Source organism: Habropoda laboriosa, unplaced genomic scaffold, assembly GCF_001263275.1.
Source record: "Habropoda laboriosa isolate 0110345459 unplaced genomic scaffold, ASM126327v1 scaffold42, whole genome shotgun sequence".
Classification (NCBI taxonomy): Eukaryota; Metazoa; Arthropoda; class Insecta; order Hymenoptera; family Apidae; genus Habropoda; species Habropoda laboriosa.
The window spans coordinates 278,876-299,997 of NW_017100181.1; the positions used below are offsets into that span (position 1 = coordinate 278,876).

The 21,122-nt window shown below is 35.7% G+C and overlaps 1 protein-coding gene across 1 annotated transcript in view; it reads right to left on the bottom strand.

The window, feature by feature from the left end:
* LOC108579056 (aminopeptidase N) overlaps window positions 1-19,535 on the bottom strand; it is a 21,065-nt gene extending 1,530 nt beyond the window's left edge. The window contains exons 1-12 of the mRNA XM_017942490.1: window positions 19,208-19,535; window positions 18,771-18,852; window positions 17,170-17,432; window positions 15,207-15,413; window positions 14,768-14,923; window positions 12,519-12,848; window positions 11,083-11,233; window positions 10,882-11,008; window positions 9,587-9,677; window positions 7,254-7,437; window positions 3,637-3,844; window positions 2,106-2,383 (exon numbers count right to left, since the gene is read on the bottom strand). Of these exons, the coding sequence (XP_017797979.1) occupies window positions 2,106-2,383; window positions 3,637-3,844; window positions 7,254-7,437; window positions 9,587-9,677; window positions 10,882-11,008; window positions 11,083-11,233; window positions 12,519-12,848; window positions 14,768-14,923; window positions 15,207-15,413; window positions 17,170-17,432; window positions 18,771-18,852; window positions 19,208-19,242 (2,112 nt within the window). The 5' untranslated portion in view covers window positions 19,243-19,535. The remainder of the gene's footprint in view (window positions 1-2,105; window positions 2,384-3,636; window positions 3,845-7,253; window positions 7,438-9,586; window positions 9,678-10,881; window positions 11,009-11,082; window positions 11,234-12,518; window positions 12,849-14,767; window positions 14,924-15,206; window positions 15,414-17,169; window positions 17,433-18,770; window positions 18,853-19,207) is intronic.
* Window positions 19,536-21,122: the final 1,587 nt, after the last annotated feature.

The window sequence follows — 21,122 nt, forward strand, 5'->3', positions numbered from 1 at the left end:
AAGTAATAATAAATTTTATTAGTAAATAAGTTTTATCGTCACTGTATGTTTAACACTTCCAGTTATTTGTATAGGACGAGTTTAGTAAAATTGCCATTTAAGATAACTCGACCCTCCGTAGAAAAATTTGAGTTTTTGACGATCCAAGTGAAATTTCACTTTCATGTGAATTTTTATTTTATTATTTTATTTTCATTGAAAAAAGTTTTTACCATTTGATTTAACGAACAATTGTATAATGTAGTAGAGACTTTGATAAGTACTCTAGACTTTTTTTTAGATTTTTTGAAAGTTTAAAATAGTAAAAGGGTCGGACTTGGACGGAAACTACCCAGTTTGCCTACGGAGGGTTAATATTTATTGATTTTAAGAAAAGTCTTGGTATTTTCCAAGATATCGGGACGATATTGAATTTTTCAAAAGGCACCGCGTATATTTTGTAGTATAGTCTGTGCCACGATATAGCGTGGTCGTAAATTAAACCTTCGAAATGTGGCACCGATCGATGTGGCGGCATTTAATAGTATTTCACTTACTATTTCATATACTCTATGGAATTTACTATTTAGAATATTTGATTATTTAATAATAATTAGTGCCTGGAATATTAGGAGTTTCTTCCTGTATCTGTATAGCCAATATATTGTGTAAGTACATTGACACAGGATTAAAAATTTCTTCTTACGGCCCTGGCTGAGGTTCCACGTCTCTGAGCGCCCGTATTTCTATCAATTTCATTATTCCCACCAGGGCCGCGTTTATACTTTTGGAGGCCCTAGGCGCTACATCATTACGAGACCTCAAAAGGACAAGTCTATTTCAGTTAATTACATTCGCGAATTTGGCGTTTCCGTTTTCAGCGGCCTCTTTGTTTTTATATTATGAATGTAATATTTAAAAATAAGTATTTTATTTTGCAACTATAACTAGGCTGTTTTTTATGTTGAGAGAGTGAGGCCCAGCTTGCGCTTTACGGTACATTCGGCCCTGATTCCGACACCCAAAACATGATTACATTGGCTTCTGAGGACTTTTGCGACCACGCTATATCGTGGCCCAGACTATACTGTGTTGTAGTCGATAAAATGACGGATTCAATGGCCTGCAAATGAGTGCCCTTGAAGATCCCGTCTCTTCTGTAACTCTAAATCGTCATTAAATAGAATGTTGCAGTTACAACTCTACATGCCTTCGAAGATATACTCGGTGAAGATCGCTTGGTTACAGATCATTGAATTCATATTTTTATAAATTTCAGAATTAGCATTATTGTATTGCATAAAAAGTAAATATGAGTGTTAAAAAATGTTATACTAAGTACTAAAAAAAAAAGTAGTTACTTGTATCAATAAGTATATGAACATTTTTTTGGTAATTATTGGAAATAGGGTTCTCAGTACCGATTTCAATGATTTTGAAATATGTTGTCAATATACATGTTACCGCTGGAATTCTTGAATTTTTAAGATATACGGAGAAATACTTTCAATGTTGGGTATCATATTCTGCAGGCTTGAGATAAGTTTACGTTGAGTTTAGTATATGTTTCAGTTACGTTTTGCTTTGTTTGCTTAATCTCTTAGCATCCTTATTGCAGAACAACGTGAAATTAAGAAACAGTGATCATTAACGAAAGCGTCAAAGAAGCAAATAAAGCAAAGTACTTTGCACATTTACCTAGTGCTTTAAGTTTGGAGAAGTTCAAAACTTAACATCTTCCTGCTTGAGTGACCGGCCGTCTGGCGGCGGTCGGGATATTTATCTAATCTAACCTAACCTAATTAACCTAATCTATATTGGTTGGCAGCCACCGTACTGTCGTTTATGGAAACAAAATGACGTCTTTGATAACGTATTTCAAAGGCATTGAAATCGGTGCTGAGGACCATATTCCCAAGAATTGCCCATTTTTTAATATACAAAATGGCGTGGAATAAGTAAAGTATAATTTAGAAATGGAGAATTTATTTAATCTTTATACCCGTTGATTAATTAAATTAGTTAAAAGAATTATCATTAATTTGATCAAATGGTAAAAGGATAATTGCAGGATCGTTATAGGAATAAACAGTGTTAACGGACTGTTGCAATTAGGAAATACTTACTTCAAATTTCGGGTAAACATCAGATCCTTCGATACGTCTGCCGATATGATCGATCATCATAAAGACAGGCTCCCACACTACGTGGTTCCTTTCTTCTTTCAAAAAGAGTGTCATGTTTAGAGCGATTCCGAAACAAAGATCTCCGCAATACGCCAAATTCCAAGAATCGTGAAGTAGTTTGGCTCTGGTTAAAACAGGAATTTTTTCACGGTCTGGACCTTGTAAAAATTGCGACAGCATTTTCCAGTTGCAGGAATCATAATTCACCGGGAACATACCTATAAAACCGTTCTGTTAGGTGTCATCTGTATTTCTATAACTTAATTGATCAATAACAATATGTATAATTCGTATGTAGTTTCGAAATACAGGGTGAGGCAGGATGTATGGTACAGCAGATTACGGGGGTGATTCTACATGTGAAAATAAACCGAAAATAAAGAATAAAAGTTTTTCATAAGGAGGTTAGTTTTCGTAAAAATTGAATTCAAAGATTCCCTACAATTATGTTGATTCCCTATTTCATGTTGATAAATGGCGGTAATGTCACATTTGGCAAAGAAATAGTGTAAGTCTTCTGCAGCACAATGGAATAATTATGCAAGCTTTCGAATAATTAAAGCGTCAGAACATCAGTCCACGACTCTCTGATTCAAAGAGCAAGAATTTTTATGCGTCAACTAAGACGTCACTTTCAACAGTTCATTCAGTGATGTACGTGTGAAGCAATAAAATCGTTAATAAACGTATTATTAGTACTTATCATGACATTGGTACTGCTTATTAGTACAAACAGAAAGCCTGGAGATAGTTAAGTACACGCGCAAGTAAGTGCTTGATAGATATTCAAATTCCATTTTCTCGAAAACGAAGCTCCAAACGAAAAAATTTTATTCTTTATCTAAAATCTGTTTTTATATGTAGAATCACCTCCTCTATTCGGTTGTACTACACGTCGCGCCTCGCTTTTGAGAATTTTTCGATACTTTGTGTATTGTAATTATTCTACAATTTTTTTTTATAATGTATTGCTAGGAATTTATTGGTATTTGAAAAAGTTGAAATAATGATATAGGCTGTTTTATTTCAATCTTACAGTAAAAACGAAAATATTTGCATGCTGCCTTTTTAGACTTCAGTTTTTCTTATTTATTTAAATATTGTACACGATTAGAGAAAGCATTTTATTCATTTTAAAATGCATTTATTTTATATTTCTATTTTGTTTCTTTATGAAGACTTGGTATTTACATATTAAAAGATATATTTTTTTAAAGCATTCTTCATTTTTTCATATTTTTTGTGAAAGTTATTTTAAAATGTACTTAGTTCAAACCGCTTTTACTTCAGATCTATTTTTATATCATAGCAATCACTCTGTTTATTATTCAAAGATTATTTCGAAAGCATTATTTTGTTTCAGTATTGAAAATAACACGGAATACGTGTTTTCAGTGATTAATGTTTGTTTAAGTATTCAAATAATTTTGTAATTTTTCTTTCTTTCTAATTCTAATTTATGTGTCTATACCTATTTCCTCCGGATTGACAATGACAAATTCATTTTCGCCAGCGATATTGTATAGCGTGAGATTTTTTGGTTCGTTCCTCCTCGTTAACCACAGTTTACACGGTATCTGGAATTCTAATTTTTCTTGCGTCATCATCACTATCGGTATGTCCCATTGATAAGAAACTTTAGGCGTGGTGGCCCGTGGAGCTTCTCTGAGGAATACTTTCTGTAAACATATTCTTTATTTGGAACACTTCTGTGTACTCTGACCTACTAAAATCTGACGAAGAGAAATTCATGCAGTAATTATTATAATATTTCACTGTGGATAAAACATTTGTAATATTTTGTTGGTAATAATTAATGCTAGCCTTTGTCTCAGTATTTTAGGAAAAGTACCAGGTTTCATTTGTCTTACGAAAATCAGCACGTTTGCCTTCATTGTTACGAAAAATATCACGTTTCGTTTTTCGTCGCGAAAAGTAGTACCATTTGAATGGTTGGCTACGAAAAAGAGTATGTTTAACTTTATACCACAGTAATCGACAAAATTTGATTTGGGAGGGAAGGGGGGGGGGGGGGGCGTGTAAGTCAGATATAATCGAATCTGATCTAATTAGAATTTTGTCCTGATCTGATGGTAATATAGAGTATTCCTCGCTTAATTGACGCAGGTTCGGGTCCACGTCACAACTGTTATCGAGGGAGGTAGGTCTCTGGGAATTACCGGCTGTTATCTCTCTTCTGTTCGTTCGTTTGTTGAGTGTATCGGAGACGAGAGTGAGAAACATTTTCATATTTTTTTCATTTTGGAGATTAAATGGAATTATTATCTATTAAACAATATTTTCAAAGGTTGAATTTTTCGATGCAAAGTGCATTTCGACAATTTAAACTGACCACACGCCGAAATGTACTAGTTTTCGTCGCAAAATCCAAAATGTGCTATTCTTTGTCACGAAACAGCATAACGTATTATTAGTTCTCACGGCGGAAGACCAAACGTGCTAATATCCGTAAGAAACGGTGAAGTGTGCTTCTTTACGTAGCACACTGACACGTGTTCTTCTTCGTAAGGCAAGTGAAACGTGCTACTTTTCGTAACGCACGTCGATATATTGAAGTAAGAAGTGTGTGATAAATATATGTTAAAAAGTCTTATAAAAATACAATAAATGCAAATAACTCGTGGAAAAATTTGTATTCTTTTGGTGCAAAATGCTGTATACAGGGTGTCCCGTAACTCCTCGAACACCCGGAAATGGGGGGTTGCTGGGGTGACTCTGAACAACTTTTTCCTTTACCAAAATGTTGTTTGAAGCTTCATTTTTGAATTATTAACGAAAAACACTGGCCAATCAGAGCGCGTGTAGAGCCCGCGCTCAGGGACGGAGAACAGAGGCTCATTCGCGCGCGATTCCGACTAATTGCAATTTTTTCAAAAATTTATACAATATAGCGCTTATGAAAATAGCGGTGCAAAGTCAAAATTTTTTGACAGCGATAGATAACCGAGAAGTCACGCGTACGCATTTGTTCACGATCGCGCGCGGATGAGAGTCAGCGCTCCCGTGCCTGGGCGCGGGCTCTACGCGCGCTCCGATTGGCCAGTGTTTTTCGTTAATAATTCAAAAATGAAGCTTCAAACAACATTTTGGTAAAGGAAAAAGTTGTTCAGAGTCACCCCAGCAACCCCCCATTTCCGGGTGTTCGACGAGTTACGGGACACCCTGTAAATGTTGCATTTAAATTTTGTCCGATTATAAATTTCTATACACACAATAGTGAAGAAGAAGAAATATGCTGTAGTATAAAATCAATTGTAAAAAAATTCGCAATGCAATTGTTTAGATATTATTATCTGATGTGTTGAATAATCGGGATATTCGTGTAATTTTTTTATACGAGTTCAACTTGATAAAATAAGTGCAATTGTTCACATTATTGAATAATATTCATGTATAAAAAGAAATAAGGCGTACGTAACATCCCGTTCTCTATATTATTTGCGTATTACAATTAATTCTCGTGTTCGAATTGCTATTTCATTTATAGAGTGTAATTGCTCATTTTACTGTTTCTTTGTAATTGAAACCATGCAACTTCCAGGATTAATCGCAAGATACGTGTGTACCCATGTAATCGTCAATGACCTACAGCACTATGCAAATGCAATTTACAATACAGGTTATCAGCTTTAAAGTTTTAATTTTCGATTACGCTATACTTCATTAAGATTGCTTTAATAGTTTCTTTAAAGATTGGACAGCATTTTTCAGCCTCCAAGGGCAGAATCTTTTGTATTGTATTGTTACTTGCCTGTACAATAAAATTGCACATCCGTCCGGTTTAAATCATGCCTACATACAGGGTGTTAATTTTAAATATGCAAAAGAAATACAACGACCTTGAAAAAATTGTCAAAATGACCTCTCCAGACACAAGGCTTGAAACTTTTTGAATCCTATTTAGTCATTTTTTCTTACCTTTAACAGCAGCGGAGATAATTTAGATGTTCAATTTAAAATTAACACACTGTATAAGAGGTATATGAAAACTTAGTTTCAATATTATTACTCATAGCGGAAAATGTTTCAGATGAAATTTAAGCGGTGTCGAAGGGGGCATATTCTGGTGTCATTAATTCTTTCACGAGTGGAAAAGTTTCACTTTCATCTGAAACATACCTCGCTTTGAGTAATAATAGCGAGAAAATCAAGATGTCAAAATCAGCTGAGACACCCTGTATAAGATATGAACATTTTTAGCATGGTTGAAAATATTCCGAGTAATTTCAGAATTTTAAAACCTGGCTTAAATTACTCCTTCAGAATTCAATAATATCGCACATGGTAACATCTTTACTTAAATTTATTTGAATTTATTGAGAGCATTATTTCGTTACTTAAGTGAATTTGTTTTATTAAATTTACTTCAATTTTCAATAAAATTCATCGACGAACTTAGCAAATATTTCAGTTAATCTAATTAAATCACTCAGAATACTTTCAACCGTACTAAAAATGCTCATCGCTTATATAGATCTGAAATAGTTTATTGCCCGGAATTAAACGCCAATTAAATCAACAGATTCGCTATCTTCGTTAAGCTAAATAATTGGAAGATTCTGAAACATCTGTTGGCAGGTTATAAAAAGTAAAAATTCTCGTAAAAAGCAAAGGTCAAAATTAGATCAACATTCTAATTAATTAAAATATTAATAGGTAATCAAAATTCTTTTACAGTTAAACTGGGAAAATCAGTAATCTGTGCTCGCAACGAACTTTTCTTTAATGTTGCAAAATTCGAGTAAAATCAGTTCAAGATGGAAAATTGAAAATGGTTTCTACTCGAGCTTCGTGTACAAGTTCCTTCTGTTACTTTGTACAATACCACGCGCATATGTAACGTATGCATTCTTTTTCTCGTGTTTAGCAACCTTTACTCAGATATCGTCAATCCTTATGTAAGACGGGAATCGACTGCATTCAAAGCGCTCACAAATAAATTCAGTGTAGTGTTTCCTCTCTATCGATGTTTTATCCATGTGAAAATCACATTGTTTTGTTTTTCTCGTCCCTGAGGCGAGCAACGTTTTTTTGCTCGATAAGATTACGAACGCAAGATACACATACCTGGCTAAGTGTAATCGCTTTAACTTCATAATCACGGATGACCGTGACCAATGGCACTCTATCTCGATTGGTCCACGGTCCCGCGATGCTGTTGATTGTCAAACCTGCTGGTAAAATGTCCGTTCCGTTCACGACGTTGTTCAATTGGGTGTAGATATCATCTGCGAAGAAGGTTCGTGGATTTCTGGAAATATTCGTTTTTAATGCATTAACGACATTGGATTGAAACTGAACTTCAGGGCAATAGTCGGGAAGCAACGTTTCCAAAAAGCGACGTGTCTTACGTTTCGATACAATACCTTCCATGCAAAAGTTAGCGTAAAATACTTTCTGGTAGTGTTTTCTTCTTCAAATGTTGAGAACATAAGGTATTGGATGATAAAAAGCGTCTTTAAAAACGAACGTTCTACTATTTTCTACAGAGATCATTCTTTTTCTTCTTCCTCTTTGTTTATGTTTTTTTTTTTTTTTTTTTTTAACAAAGTAGACATACACTGTCGTTCATAAGTAACAGGACACCCGGTACGTTCGTGTAGAAAGTGTTAGGTGATTTAAATTACATTTCCTGGCCAAAGTTAGTGTCCTGTGTTAGTAAAAATATGCATGTGCACTCTCGTTATACTTTAAAATTCTAGAATAGATAATTTTCTTTTAGGATTTTAATCATTTTGTAATGACTTTTGTGAGTCAAATAATTTTGTATTGAACTTGTAATGACAGAGAGGCTGAGTTCACATTCAGTAAGTAGATTTTAGTGGATTTCAGTATGTTTTAGTAAAATTTAGTAGATTTCAGTAGACTTTAGTAGAATTCACTAGATTTCAGTAGATTTTAGTAAATTTCAGTAGACTTCCGTAGGTTTCAAAATATTTCTGTAGATATTAGTAAAGTTAACAGAATTTTAATAGAATTCAGCAGATTTCAGTAGATTTTAGTAGATTTCAATAGATCTCAGTAAGATTCAGTATGCTTTACATTCAGTAAGTGTCCCAATACTTATGAACGGGAGTGTACACGTTTATATACCGGGTGTAACCGAAATAGGTGGCCAAACTTTGGTATCGTGTTCAGCTGTTCCTAAGGATGAAAATAGGTCATATAAACATAGGTCCAGAAACTCTTCCTTTCCGAGATATTAATACTTCTTTTTTTTTATGACAGAGTATTGTAAGAATGCTTAAAATTTATTTAAAGAAATTGCTAGAAATGATTTTTGATATTTTAACCATACCTTCCAATAGAGATGGAGTGTCTCTGCAGTTTTCGTTACCATGACCATAAGTAAAGTGAATATTAATTAATAGCCTATTGCACATTAGATTAGTCATCCTGACACTTTCTTAACTATCAAATGTTTAGATAGTGACTGATTTATTACAATATACGCTGGTTTAATTATTATTTGAGCCACTCAAAAACCAAAATGATTAACTCCACTTTTTGATATTCTTCCAATGTTAGTATCAAAGCACATGCTTGGTGCCTATTTTTCCTAGATAAAAAAAATTTAATATATTTTATTTTATGGAGTTAGTCACTTTGGCTTCGGAGTGGCTCTCTATCAGAAAAAAATGATGATAATGCTTGTATTACAATACCGCCCTCCTTAACTTAATTGTCCTAACTGACACTTTTGGACATCCGAGAAAAATGAGGTTTCATCATGTAAAACCATCTGTAACATTGTTAAGACAAACAGATTAAACTATTGCTAGAGCTCTGTAAAGCACACAGAAAATTCTAACTTTGCTTAAAACGTGAAAAATACGTGTATGTCGAGTTACAAATAATTTGAAACACTCTGATAACTGAAAAATTAGTAGATCGGACATTTCAACTAGGAAACACAGTATAATGCTACACGTGACAGCTATTCGCGTAAAATTTCAGTGTAAACAAAAAATGCTTTGCATTTCGAAATAGAAGAGTTTCCGGATCCATATTTACGTGATCTTTCTTCTATCTTTAGGAATAGTAGAATACCATACTGAAGTTTGGTCATCCATTTTGCTACAACCTGTATAACAAGGAAAGGGTAAACTTTTTAGTCGCAAAATTTGTCTCATTGTTAAGCAGAGGACCGATTTTCTGATTAATTCTCAAAATCACTTTCTTCACTAATTTTTGCAAGTATTTTGTGAAATTATAAACTGATAAGTTTGAAAATTACAATGAGAAATGTTTGAAGATATTATTTATCTCGAACGTTGTTGAACAATTGATTTTTCACGAAAGCGATTATTCGAAATTTTCAATTTCCAGCTATTTTTTCACAGAATACACAGATACTATAAATCTGCTTCCCGGCTAACCGATGTAATCAATCATACTACTCTTCGGAGTTTTGATGAACGAAGTTTCTGACGCCTTCTTGGAATAGCTCTTTGCCAAGGGTGTAGTTGAACATCCGAAATACAAGTTCCGCTGCGAGCAGAAAAATGATACAATTAGTCCCACATAGTTAGAAACAATTCATAGAATGGCTTGAGTTATCATTTTCTTTCAACAGCACGCAAAATTAATAAACTCTTTCAGGGCCGGCGCTAGGGTGCTTGGTGCCCTTATGCAAGAATTTCTATGGCGCCCTAGAATTATTGTTATTATAATGTTTAGCATTAATTAGTTATTTGTAACTGTATTGTAACTTGTGATTCACTCAAACCAGCACAGAACACCAGTGATGTGACTCATGATGTTTATAAACAATATACCTCAGCTTCTCAAAAGACCCGTTTAGCAAAGTTAAGAAAGTTCTCTTTTTGCGCCCGATGACAGTGGCGCCTCGAACAAAAAAGCACAGAACACCACTGATGTGATTCGCGATGTTTATGAACAATATTCCTCGGCTTCTCGAAAGAACCGCTTACTTAGTGAAAATTAAAAAATTCTCCTTTTGCGTCCGAGGTGCCTATGTCAAGGCATACTTCGATAAGAACTTAATTGTCAGTATATTCTCCTCTCAATATCAATCTTTAACACGTTAAGCGCCATGTCAGTCACCAGTGACGACCATCCCATATATGCCATATTTTTTTATTTGTATGCTAATTACAAACCTTTAAGACGAATACAAAGTCCTGTAACGCAACATCAGCCAAGGTCATAGAAGGTTGATTATATTGCTAATGCTGATTCAGTTGCTTTTTTAATAACGCCAGAATTTATTGGGGCACATGTGTCTCTGTGACCTTGACTGACATTGTGGTGCCTTTGAGGTATAGGACTTTGTGTCCGTCTTAGGGGCTGCTATTAACAAATAATTAAAAAACTATGACATATGAAAAAATTAGGGATGATCTTCACATATCTTCAGTGACACTACCTACAAAACAATTTTTATAACTGTATAATGGTCCCTTTCATACCAAATAATTTTTATAGGAAACATTTTTCTTTTATTTTCATGGTACCGAAGATATTTAAGGTTGTAATCCTTATTGGTCCACCCTGTATATTGCCAACAACTGTACCTTTAAATATCTGGTACTATCTTCAAAAAAAGATCACAAAAACGATGAGTTTTTTGGACTAAATGAAATAAATTAACCCAACTCAAATTTGGATTACAAATTTTTTTGTACGTCATTTGTACATATCTTGTTGCAGATAATTGCAAATAGTAACTTACTTTTCGCCGATGTAGCTACGTTTCTAATTCCTCCAACTCTCGAGAAAGGCTCATACTTTCCAAACTCGTAATAAAGCGAATATAACGTGGTCATTGGCCATTTCCCTTCCATTTCGTCTGGGTTGATCTGCAACAAACACGTTATTCTCCTAATTAGTTTTAAAATCAATTTTCGCGGTAAACACAATTTACGACACGTACATCTATCGTCGTCATTGAAGCTAAGAATGAGTTTAATGCTTTGTTAACCGGTGCATCACTCCAATTAAACGGTGTGATATATTGGCCAATCCATTGATAAATTAATTCGTAGGCTGTGTTCCAAACAGATGAACTGCTCAGTTGACTTTCCCTGTAAACAAGTGATTTCTTGACAATTGTCTTTAGATCAATGCCCATAAAATTTATCGCACTGCAGTTTATCATGTGCACGTTATTATACAGGGTGTCCCGTAACTCCTCGAACACCCGGAAATGGGGGGTTCCTGAGATGACTCTGAACAACTTTTTCCTTTACCAAAATGTTGTTTGAAGCTTCATTTTTGAATTATTAGCGAAAACCATTGGCCAATCGGAGCGCGCGTAGAGCCCGCGCTCAGGGACGGGCGAACAGAGATTCACCCGCGCGCTATCGTGAATCCCGTAACTCCTTGAACATCCGGAAATGGGGGGTTCCTGAGGTGACTCTGAAAAACTTTTTCCTTTACCAAAATGTTGTTTGAAGCTTCATTTTTGAATTATTAGCGAAAACCACTGGCCAATCGGAGCGCGCGTAGAGCCCGCGCTCAGGGACGGGCGAACGGAGATTCACCCGCTCGCTATCGTGAACGACGCGAACGCGTGACTTCTCAGTTATCGATCGCTGTCAAAAAAATTTCACTTTGCACCGCTATTTTTATAAGGCTTCGAGAAATGGTTTTTTGCCGTCATTCCGACGTTTGTATAAATTTTTGAAAAAACTGCAATTAGTCGGAATCGTGAAGAAAACAGCGAAGGTCGTTTTTAACGCATACGCATTTGTTTGATCGCGCGCGGGTGAGCCTCTGTTCTTCGTCCCTGAGTGCGAGCTCTACGCGCGCTCCGATTGGCCAGTGTTTTTCGTTAATAATTCAAAAATGAAGCTTCAAACAACATTTTGGTAAAGGAAAAAGTTTTTCAGAATCACCTCAGGAACCCCCCATTTCCGGGTGTTCGAGGAGTTACGGGTCACCCTGTAGGTCTAACTGAATGAAATATAAATTTATTTCAAATTTCATTTATAATGTAAAAACAAGTTGGCGTAATTATTGGGAAACAAAATGACGTCCTTGACAACATATTTCAAGGTCATTGAAATCGGTGCTGAGGACCCTATTCCCAATAATTACCGAAGTTGGTTTCCTTGGTACGGAATAAGGATGTGACTGTATTATACGAAGTTCAATGTTACGAGGAAATAATATTTCCTATTAAATTTATTAGCTACTTAGTTGGCTAATAGGTAATGTGTAGAAATTTATTTTAAATATATGATTAAATATAAAAAGCAAGATATAAAGCAAGAGCTTTGGCAGAAAAATTTAAGAAAATTCAAAATTGGAATAAACCACTGTTCCCATTGTATATTTAAAAGAAAAGAATAGCAAAACGATACGCACTTGAAGAACATCAAGCCCCAGCTATCAGATGCTCTGGCAAAACTGAACGAAGGAATTGCCATTAAATCTAGTTTCGGTAAAACAATCGAACTGTTGAAGTATTCTTGTAAATAATTCATAATCTTGACAACTTTGTCAGGTACGTCCTTTAAGGATTCTAAATATTCCTTCCGAGCCCACACTCTAATCTCGAGCTTCCTTCCGTCGATTTCGTTGATTTCCTGCGTGGGGGAGATGCTCTCAAAGTCAGATACTATTAAGGCCAATTGGTATGTTGACATTCGTGGTGTCTTCTGAAAGTGATCCCAGATTAAATCTGACTCTCCGTTCCTACATAACAAACGAGTAATAATTATGCTATGTTTTATATATATTGGAGAATGCTTTAACGAAGAAACAAGCTGTTTCACATATTGCAATCCAGCATGTTATTAGGCCATTCTGAAAGTTCCCGCGGTGTTAAGTCCGTTCCTTTTGAAAAAACATAATTCCATTAAAATTAAACATTTACAATATTCGATACGCTTTTGCCAACGCGTTACAAGAGCATTAGGGTAATGTTGCCTAATATGAGACCCATTTCTTAAAAACGTCATAACTCTCCACTAGGAACACTTTCACTAAAATTCGATACACGTTTTAAAAGTAAGATATGTATTCTTTTGTAACCTACTGGAAAGTACGGTAAAAAAAATTCGGTTCCTTCATAATAAAATGCAAACGAAAATTATACAAATGTACAGATTTAAAAAATGGGTTCTTAATATAGGGCCCAGTTTGTTTGTTCCTGAAACTTATTTTTTCTGTCTTTTTTCACATATTGGGCATATGAAATCTATTTCTTCAGCACCGCAGTCTTCATGGGCACACCGGTAACACTTTATACGCTAAAACAAAATGGACTACCTAATATGAGACCCTTTCTATAATAGGAACTTGGAAACAATAACATGATAACCATTAACCCTTTGCACTCGGATGTCATTTTGCTGTAAGAAAGCTTGCAAATCGGATCTTTGAAATTTTTTCAAACTAACCTACAAATCAACTATACTATTTTATTTAAATATTCCATGTGTTCTCTATTTCACTATGGTGAACGAATTTACGAAGATCTATAGATCTGCTCTCTGCCTGGATTAATTATTTACCAAGTGACGATTATTTAATGTCGCTTCTCAGTCGCCACTCGATCGCAAAGGGGTAAGTAGCTTTGAGGTTAAGTCTTCATTATTTAATGATACACAACTGTAACAGTAAGCCTGAAACTCCATTGTATGCGCTATACAACAGTATTTATGAACTTGATTGTATTATACACTTGCTACTTTGGAGGTATTTGCAATTTAATCGAACCACTTCGGAAACTTTCTGCAATGTATTTCACAAATATGCTTACCTAAGGCGCTTAATTGATTTTAATAAAATTTGATGCTTAATTTGACGATTAACACGGTTAATTACGAAATGAAACAGCATCGCTACGACACTCTAGAGTTCTGTAACGGAGATAAGCTGGGGTTTCATATTAGGAGAGGTCTCATATTAGGCAACTTTACCTTAATTTTGCGTACATAAAAATCCGAATCTCTAGGAAAACTAAAGACGCAAACGAGTATTCTTATTATTTGCAAATCAGCTAAACTCCATTTGTACACACTTTTGTCGTGTACAAAGATAGAGTAATTACATATTGCAGTGTATAATTACAGTTTAACCCTCTACTGTCGAGGCGGAGTCTCAGAGACTCCGCTGATTCTACCTTTTTTCTTTTCTTCCATTCTATTTAGAACTCAACGTTATTACATTGAAATGAAATTAATCCAACCAACCATTCTATTCTGTAACGTTCATTAGGAAAATGTGTGATAAAGGTAAATCAGTAAGAAAAGTTGTCAGGAATGTTCTATATTTGTGTATAAACTAACCCGAAGTTGATGAGTTTCGTAGACTCCGTATCGGGCTTTACGTCCCAAAAACGGTGCCTCGACAGTAGAGGATTAAAGATCTTACTGTTAACATAATTCGAGAAAATGAAGCGATTCTGCGATCCTTAGACTTACAAACTATATTCAGTAAGAAGATTTTAGAAATACTTTACTTTTTATAATCGAGCAAGATTATTACAAATTTTGTACACAGTAGTATACAAACGGCAGAAAGAAACGCTGACAGTAACGGTTGATAGAATAGTTTGATAACTATAAGCAGGCATAAGAATAAAGAGACGAATATTAAAAATAACTTACGCTTCCTCGCTGCTTTCGACTGGAGTGTTTGAACGAGCTGTCATATTTTTTGGGCGCAGGACGCTTAGTTTGAAGTTTGCTTTATAAAGAGGTTGATCCATACAAGGAAATACACTTTGCGCGTAGTCCAGTCTAAGATAGGTAGCTACGAAGGGGCTAGAGAGGAAACAACAATGAGCTTGGATTATCTTTCTTTTATACAGGGTCCGGCAAAAAGACTCGATCCGATCTGTTCAAGAAATATGTATGCTTTATATTTTTTTCATTAAATATATAAAGTTAAACGAATCTGTACTATGAAAGATTATCGTACAATCTGCTGTAATAAAATCCTTACTCGAATCTGTTTATTCTTAGTACAAGAGCATTTACCTAACAACACCGTCAGATATTTTTGTCAGACCCTGTACTACGAATAAAACGTTACAATTATAATTACTGTTTCGTTCCGTTGCTGTCTAAATATTCGCTCCTGAACAGGCCTCTGGTGTCGTCAGTGGTAAGATTTCCGATGAAATTAAGGTCTACTTCACAGCTACTACCGTTCTTCAGCATTTGTTCCAGATGAATCGTGTACCAGGTCTTCCGGCTATTCGGAAGAGTGACTCTTGCGACGTTCACATCCATCATTGGTCGTCCTTTCTCCCTTTTGTTTTTTAATAACGTTTATTAGTTTGACAATAGGGCAATATGTAATTTTTCAGATTAATTTGATAAATGTAAATCGGACCAGAAGATTGATGCGAGTTTCTGTTCAATCGTGAATTTAGATATACGCAGGATGTCCCATTCACTAAATAAAAATGCATGAACGATTGTATTTGCGGTCAATCGTTCATTTCGCAATAAGTTGCAGCGATGCTTAAGAGCTGGAGGTAAACATTTTGAACATCAAATTTAAGGAGGAGAAATATAATTCCGTTGGTGAATCTTTTTCAAGATAATCTTCTAATTTAGAAGACGCTGACGAAGTTGCTATAATGAAAGTCGATTTAAAATTTACTACATTAAAGTTTGTTTAGTCCGCCACTGATCTAGTAACTGGTCGTTAAGAGTAAATGTGTGTGTGTGTACGAACTTGTGTGTACATTTCTATAGGTGCATAAACGAGTTATTAACACCTGACGAACGAGATGTGAGGTGTCGATCACCAAATAGGCAGCGTGAATAAGAGTGTCCAAGAAAGTGAATAAAATATAAAGATATTTCCAATTTTCACAACCCTGATTCCTACAGTATTATTATACAGGGTATTCGGCAGCAGCAGAAAATTTGAGGAATAATTCTACAAGACAAAATAAGACGAAAATGAAAAATAGCAAAATTGCATTTGAGGCTTTATTCTTTAGTTATTGACAAATAAAATCTGCGCCTGAAACAGGCAATTTTCATGCACCGGCGTAAGTCAAGTACTCGTGCGACAGGTAACTTAATGCCGTAGAAAGATACGCCTATGTACTTGGTAGTAGAAATTGTCACAGAACCAACACAATTTTTCGAAAATTTTATAATAAAAGCCTAACCTAACCTAACCTTATTGAAAAACCTCATGTTTACACTTTACCAGAGATAATTACGTATAGATACATAATTTCCTATAATAATGTAATATATAGAATAACATTTTTTAACCTGTAAGATATAATTACTTTTATCTGCTTTCGTGCTATTATGTCGGTTAAAAAGATTTTAGTGGGAAGTGGTAAGTCAATCTGATATTAAAAAAATCACTGTTCTTTCTTTTTTGCTTTCATAGTTACTTTAAATTTTCAAGTACTTGTTATCATTCACTGGTAACTTATACACTTCTAGATTCTTTAAAAAGAAACATTTAACGAATTTTAGTGTACTATGATATATCTGCATTTGTATTTCTTTGTGCACCTCGCATGTCTTTTTTTGTTAATTAAATATGCAGAAATAGTTGTATAGAAATGTTGTTACCACTTTTATATCTAACAGCACTGTACGTATAGTTTGTGGAAGCGATATAGTGGGGTCGTAAATAAAAGCATTAAACTGCAACACCAATTGGTGTAGTCACACCCAGGGTCGCTTGTTACTTGTGAATTCATATCTAAAATTTCTGCTTACAATCTTTCATCTGAGATATTTGGTATTAAGCCTCCGTCATCTGTCCAATACTAAATTCCGTATTGGTCAAAATTAACCTACAGCTGTCAACGATTGAAGCGCAGACAAATTTTTGGAAGAACCAATTCCAAGTTGACATCGAACGGCCCTGAGCGAGTCTCGAGCTCCTTATCTTCGTTGAATTGTTGCTTTGGCGATTGGATCACGTGTACTTTGACGTCTGACTGATTTCATGACTTCACTACATCGCTTCCGCCGACTATACCATTTCAGCTAGTTCATCGTATTTTTTCCGGTTAACTACATACCTTTCCTCGAACGATTGCTCGGTGAGTCTAACATTGTAGTTCGTGATGTGAAGATGCGGATGAACGTTTAGGGTAATTGTGTCGCTGGTATCTGTCCAAGTGACGTTGATCTTAACTCGACCCTTGAATTTGTCATTCCCAACGAAAGGCTGAAGTTCCAGGTGATAACTGGTCGGTACTATTCCCATCGGCAATCTGTGTTGCCGAAGTTTGAAGTGGTAGAGGTCGTACAGGTCTATGCTTCGTTTTGTCGTGCATGAGTTCTGAAAAACAAATGAATTTTTATTTTTTACGACCCTGATGTAGGTCAGGACAGTTGAAACGTCAGGAAATTTTCCGAGGAACCGCTTTGGATCTCGTATGGTACTTTTGTTACACAGGGCTATCCAATACGTAGTTTCAAACGAATAAAGATTGGAATATTCGAAGTTCGAAATGTAAAAATAGAATTGTAAAAGATTCGAAACACGTGGAAAAATAATTTCTTCAAGCAACGAACGGATTTTATTTGAAATTTCTGTGTAAAGATTTAAAATGTCTCGATTCCGATGTTCTAACTACGCTTTATGTGCGGTTGTGATACAAAATAGGAATAAATCAGCGATAAGCACACCTAGTCTGCTTATGCAAGCTGCGTTTAAGATCTGAGATCGTCGAAGCTGTTGGATGTAACTTTTGCCAGTGCCATTCTTGTCTTATTACATCATAGTAACCGCAAGTTCGTTACTATTACCTTCGTATTTCATACTTTTGTCATAACTTTTTAACAAAGCTTCAAGCGGTCTACGTTTATGTAACATTTTTTTCATACTTATACACACAGAAACTTATATCTGCATAAACTTTCGTTTTAGTTTTGATATTTTCAACTATATCTACTTTTTCAAGAAAGAGACTGCAGCATTTAAATATACTTTACACAGGGTGTCCCGTAGGGGATTCTGTACATGAAGGCAATAAAAAGAGTTCGTATAAACATATGCTCTATTTGACTTTCTTTTCGAGTTATAGCGAGTTTCTTCTTTAACACACTGCCTCTGTACACCTTCACAAGAGGTGTTCAAAATAACCTCCTTGCATCTGAACACAAGCCTGGAGACGTTTTATCGTCGACTGTCTTACTCTCTCCATTGCTTTAACACTACTACACCGGGCAAGCCCATACATTAGATGCATATCTGCCATTTCTTGATTCGAGAAACTTTTCGATTTTACACACGACGTATTTCGATAATCTGACGCTCTAATGACTCATATGTGAGATACTAAGAGGAGTTTACAGAACTAGAATGCAAGGTTCAACGTCAGATATCGAGTTCTGTTTGTAAATAAGTAGATGGAATTAGTTGAACGACTTCTATCGTCTGATAGAATTATTCCAACATAAAACTCGCTATAACTCGAAGACAAGATCAAATAGGGTATGTTTGTATCAACTTTTGTTTATCGTTCTCATGTGTAGAATCCAGCGTCAAAACGGTTCCTCAATGCTACGGGACACCCTGTATATGAAAAATAGATTTCAAATTAGCACCATCGAGATTCTTACTGCATGGGATCAAATTTGAAGGAAACGAGAAGAACAGCCGATGATTACTTACAGACGAAGACGCTTCGGTACCTTGGAACAAAACCAGGATCAGGAAGAGCCCAGCAATAGCTGCTATCCACCTCATAGTTCTCCTACAGAGTAAATCAAAACGATTATTCGGTCGAATTTCAGCAAATCGAATTATTAAGAATGTGCAATCGAATGAAACCGATGGATCACATTGTTCTGATCTGGAAGTTACTTGGTAAAAGTGTCATATGTAACCATCAAAATTTTGGTCAGACGCGAAGTTTCGATATCGTTTAAATATATTTCAAACACACGATATTTCTTTCTACATTCACTGAATATTTTCCTATGAATGTCACGAGTCAGCTTGCTCGAAACACTAATCCCGTTTAGCAAACAAATGAACAGTCGAACACCGTAAGTATCATTCAACTTTGCCGTTCGGTAATGTCCGATGCTGCTGCACAGGCGACTTACTTCGCTATTCTCATCCAACACGTCCGTACTTGCATGCGGTAGACAACAATCTGACCGAAGTAATTCAACTATCCCGAAATATCGTTACAGCTAAGATCACTTTTTAACGGAGCAGATATTGCCGCCGATTGACCTTGATACCTTGCGCCGATATTAAAAGATCCCTGTTGCAATCCAGATCGACCGCGTCCGAACGCAGTCACTCGCGATCTGCACTCGAGCTTCCTCTTCTTTTCATTTGGACCAGCCGGTCGATTAGAGAAAGAAACGAAAAAAGGCGTAAAAACTGTAACAACAGGGAGCAGAGAAAACGTGAACGACCACGTGATAGATGTTCCCCGTGGTGAATTGGTGTCGGAAGCACGGATTCAAAGTGCTTAGATCCAGTTAGCCGCGTAATCGGTGGATCGTCCATTATTCAATTTCATCTGGCAAACGTCACAAAAGGGCCTAATCACGACGGTATCCGTCTGTGACGGTTCAGGAACGTAGCATCAATGGCCAATCCCGAAAGCATCAATGGAAATTGAGAAGCCACGGGCTACACGGCGAAACCCTCCGCGTCTGATGCCGTTTCTGCTACTAGAATCCCATTGTGTATTCATTTAATGTTTGAAAAGCCACCAATTCAGGTTCAGCTGATTATTGCTGTTCCTTTCCGATTTGGTGTCAATTGAAAATGATGACACGTATTGTGTACACTTCCCCTCCCCACCGTAGAACTTACATAGGTCACTCGTGCCATTTGTCTCTGATGTTTCCTTCGACTTTCAGCGTGCTCAAGCTCGAGGATCATCGTTGCAATCCAGGTTTTGCTGCCGGCCTCTTTTCATTTCATCACATCGAATGAGTTAGAGCACCGATTCCGATCATTACGCTAATCGGCTTTGACCACGTTGCATGTTAATATTGTTTTCGTTTTCTGTGCGTGATACCACCGACACGTCATTCTCGCGTACGACGCCTGGTCGTAGGTCATTCTACAGGGCGGGGCAAATACTTCGTCCACCTGGAGAATATTTCCGTTATTTGGGGTAATGTAGAAAAATGTTGTGTACATAATGATATGTAGATACTTGTAGTATTTGGAGGCTCTAAGGAGATTTCAAGGTCATTCGTATTTTTTCTAAATGGGATGCTAGGCATATTTTGTTCTCATTGTGCGAGAGCCGCTTTTGTGACGATTTTAGCATCCTGTCATTAAAGGTCATTCGTTTATACGACCTTCGCTGACCTTGAAGGACTTAGTTTTATAGGTCGTTGAACTGATCTTCAAAATGGCTATTATATGCAAATAAATAAAATATAGAATTTCTTTTAAAGAAGCAAAGTTAAAGTACACTGGCCCCCATAAAACTATGCAACTTTTGTAGGAAACATTTTTACGAAATTTTAATTACAACGGAAATATTTCAGGTGATAACGTTAGGTGATACACCCTGTACACATAATAATAATAATTGTAGCATAAAACTACGTAATATATTGTAGTACAATAATATAATGTACTTATAATGGTAAAACATGTTCCATATTGGGTACATACGTATTTCGACAGACAAATAATAATTATACTAAGAAGAAAATAAATTTAATGGTAAATTTCTTTTGTGTTCAATGATAAATCATGCGAAAGTAATATTTTTTAACTTACCTTCGCTAAAGAATGTCACTATTCATCTCGCCTCTCAAAAACTTTTACACGCTTTCAAACAATCAACTTCGCATTCAACGACAGACTTGCAACTAAAATTCAAATGTGAATATAATTGTCTTTCGTTTTTTATCAAATATCTTGCACTTGTCGATTGATTTTGTTACCTTCCTGCCGAGATGTTTCGGCGTTCCAGGTGAGTATTGTGGTGCCACAGGTGTGTCCACGCGCCCAACGTGTAGAAGACGAAGAAAACTAATA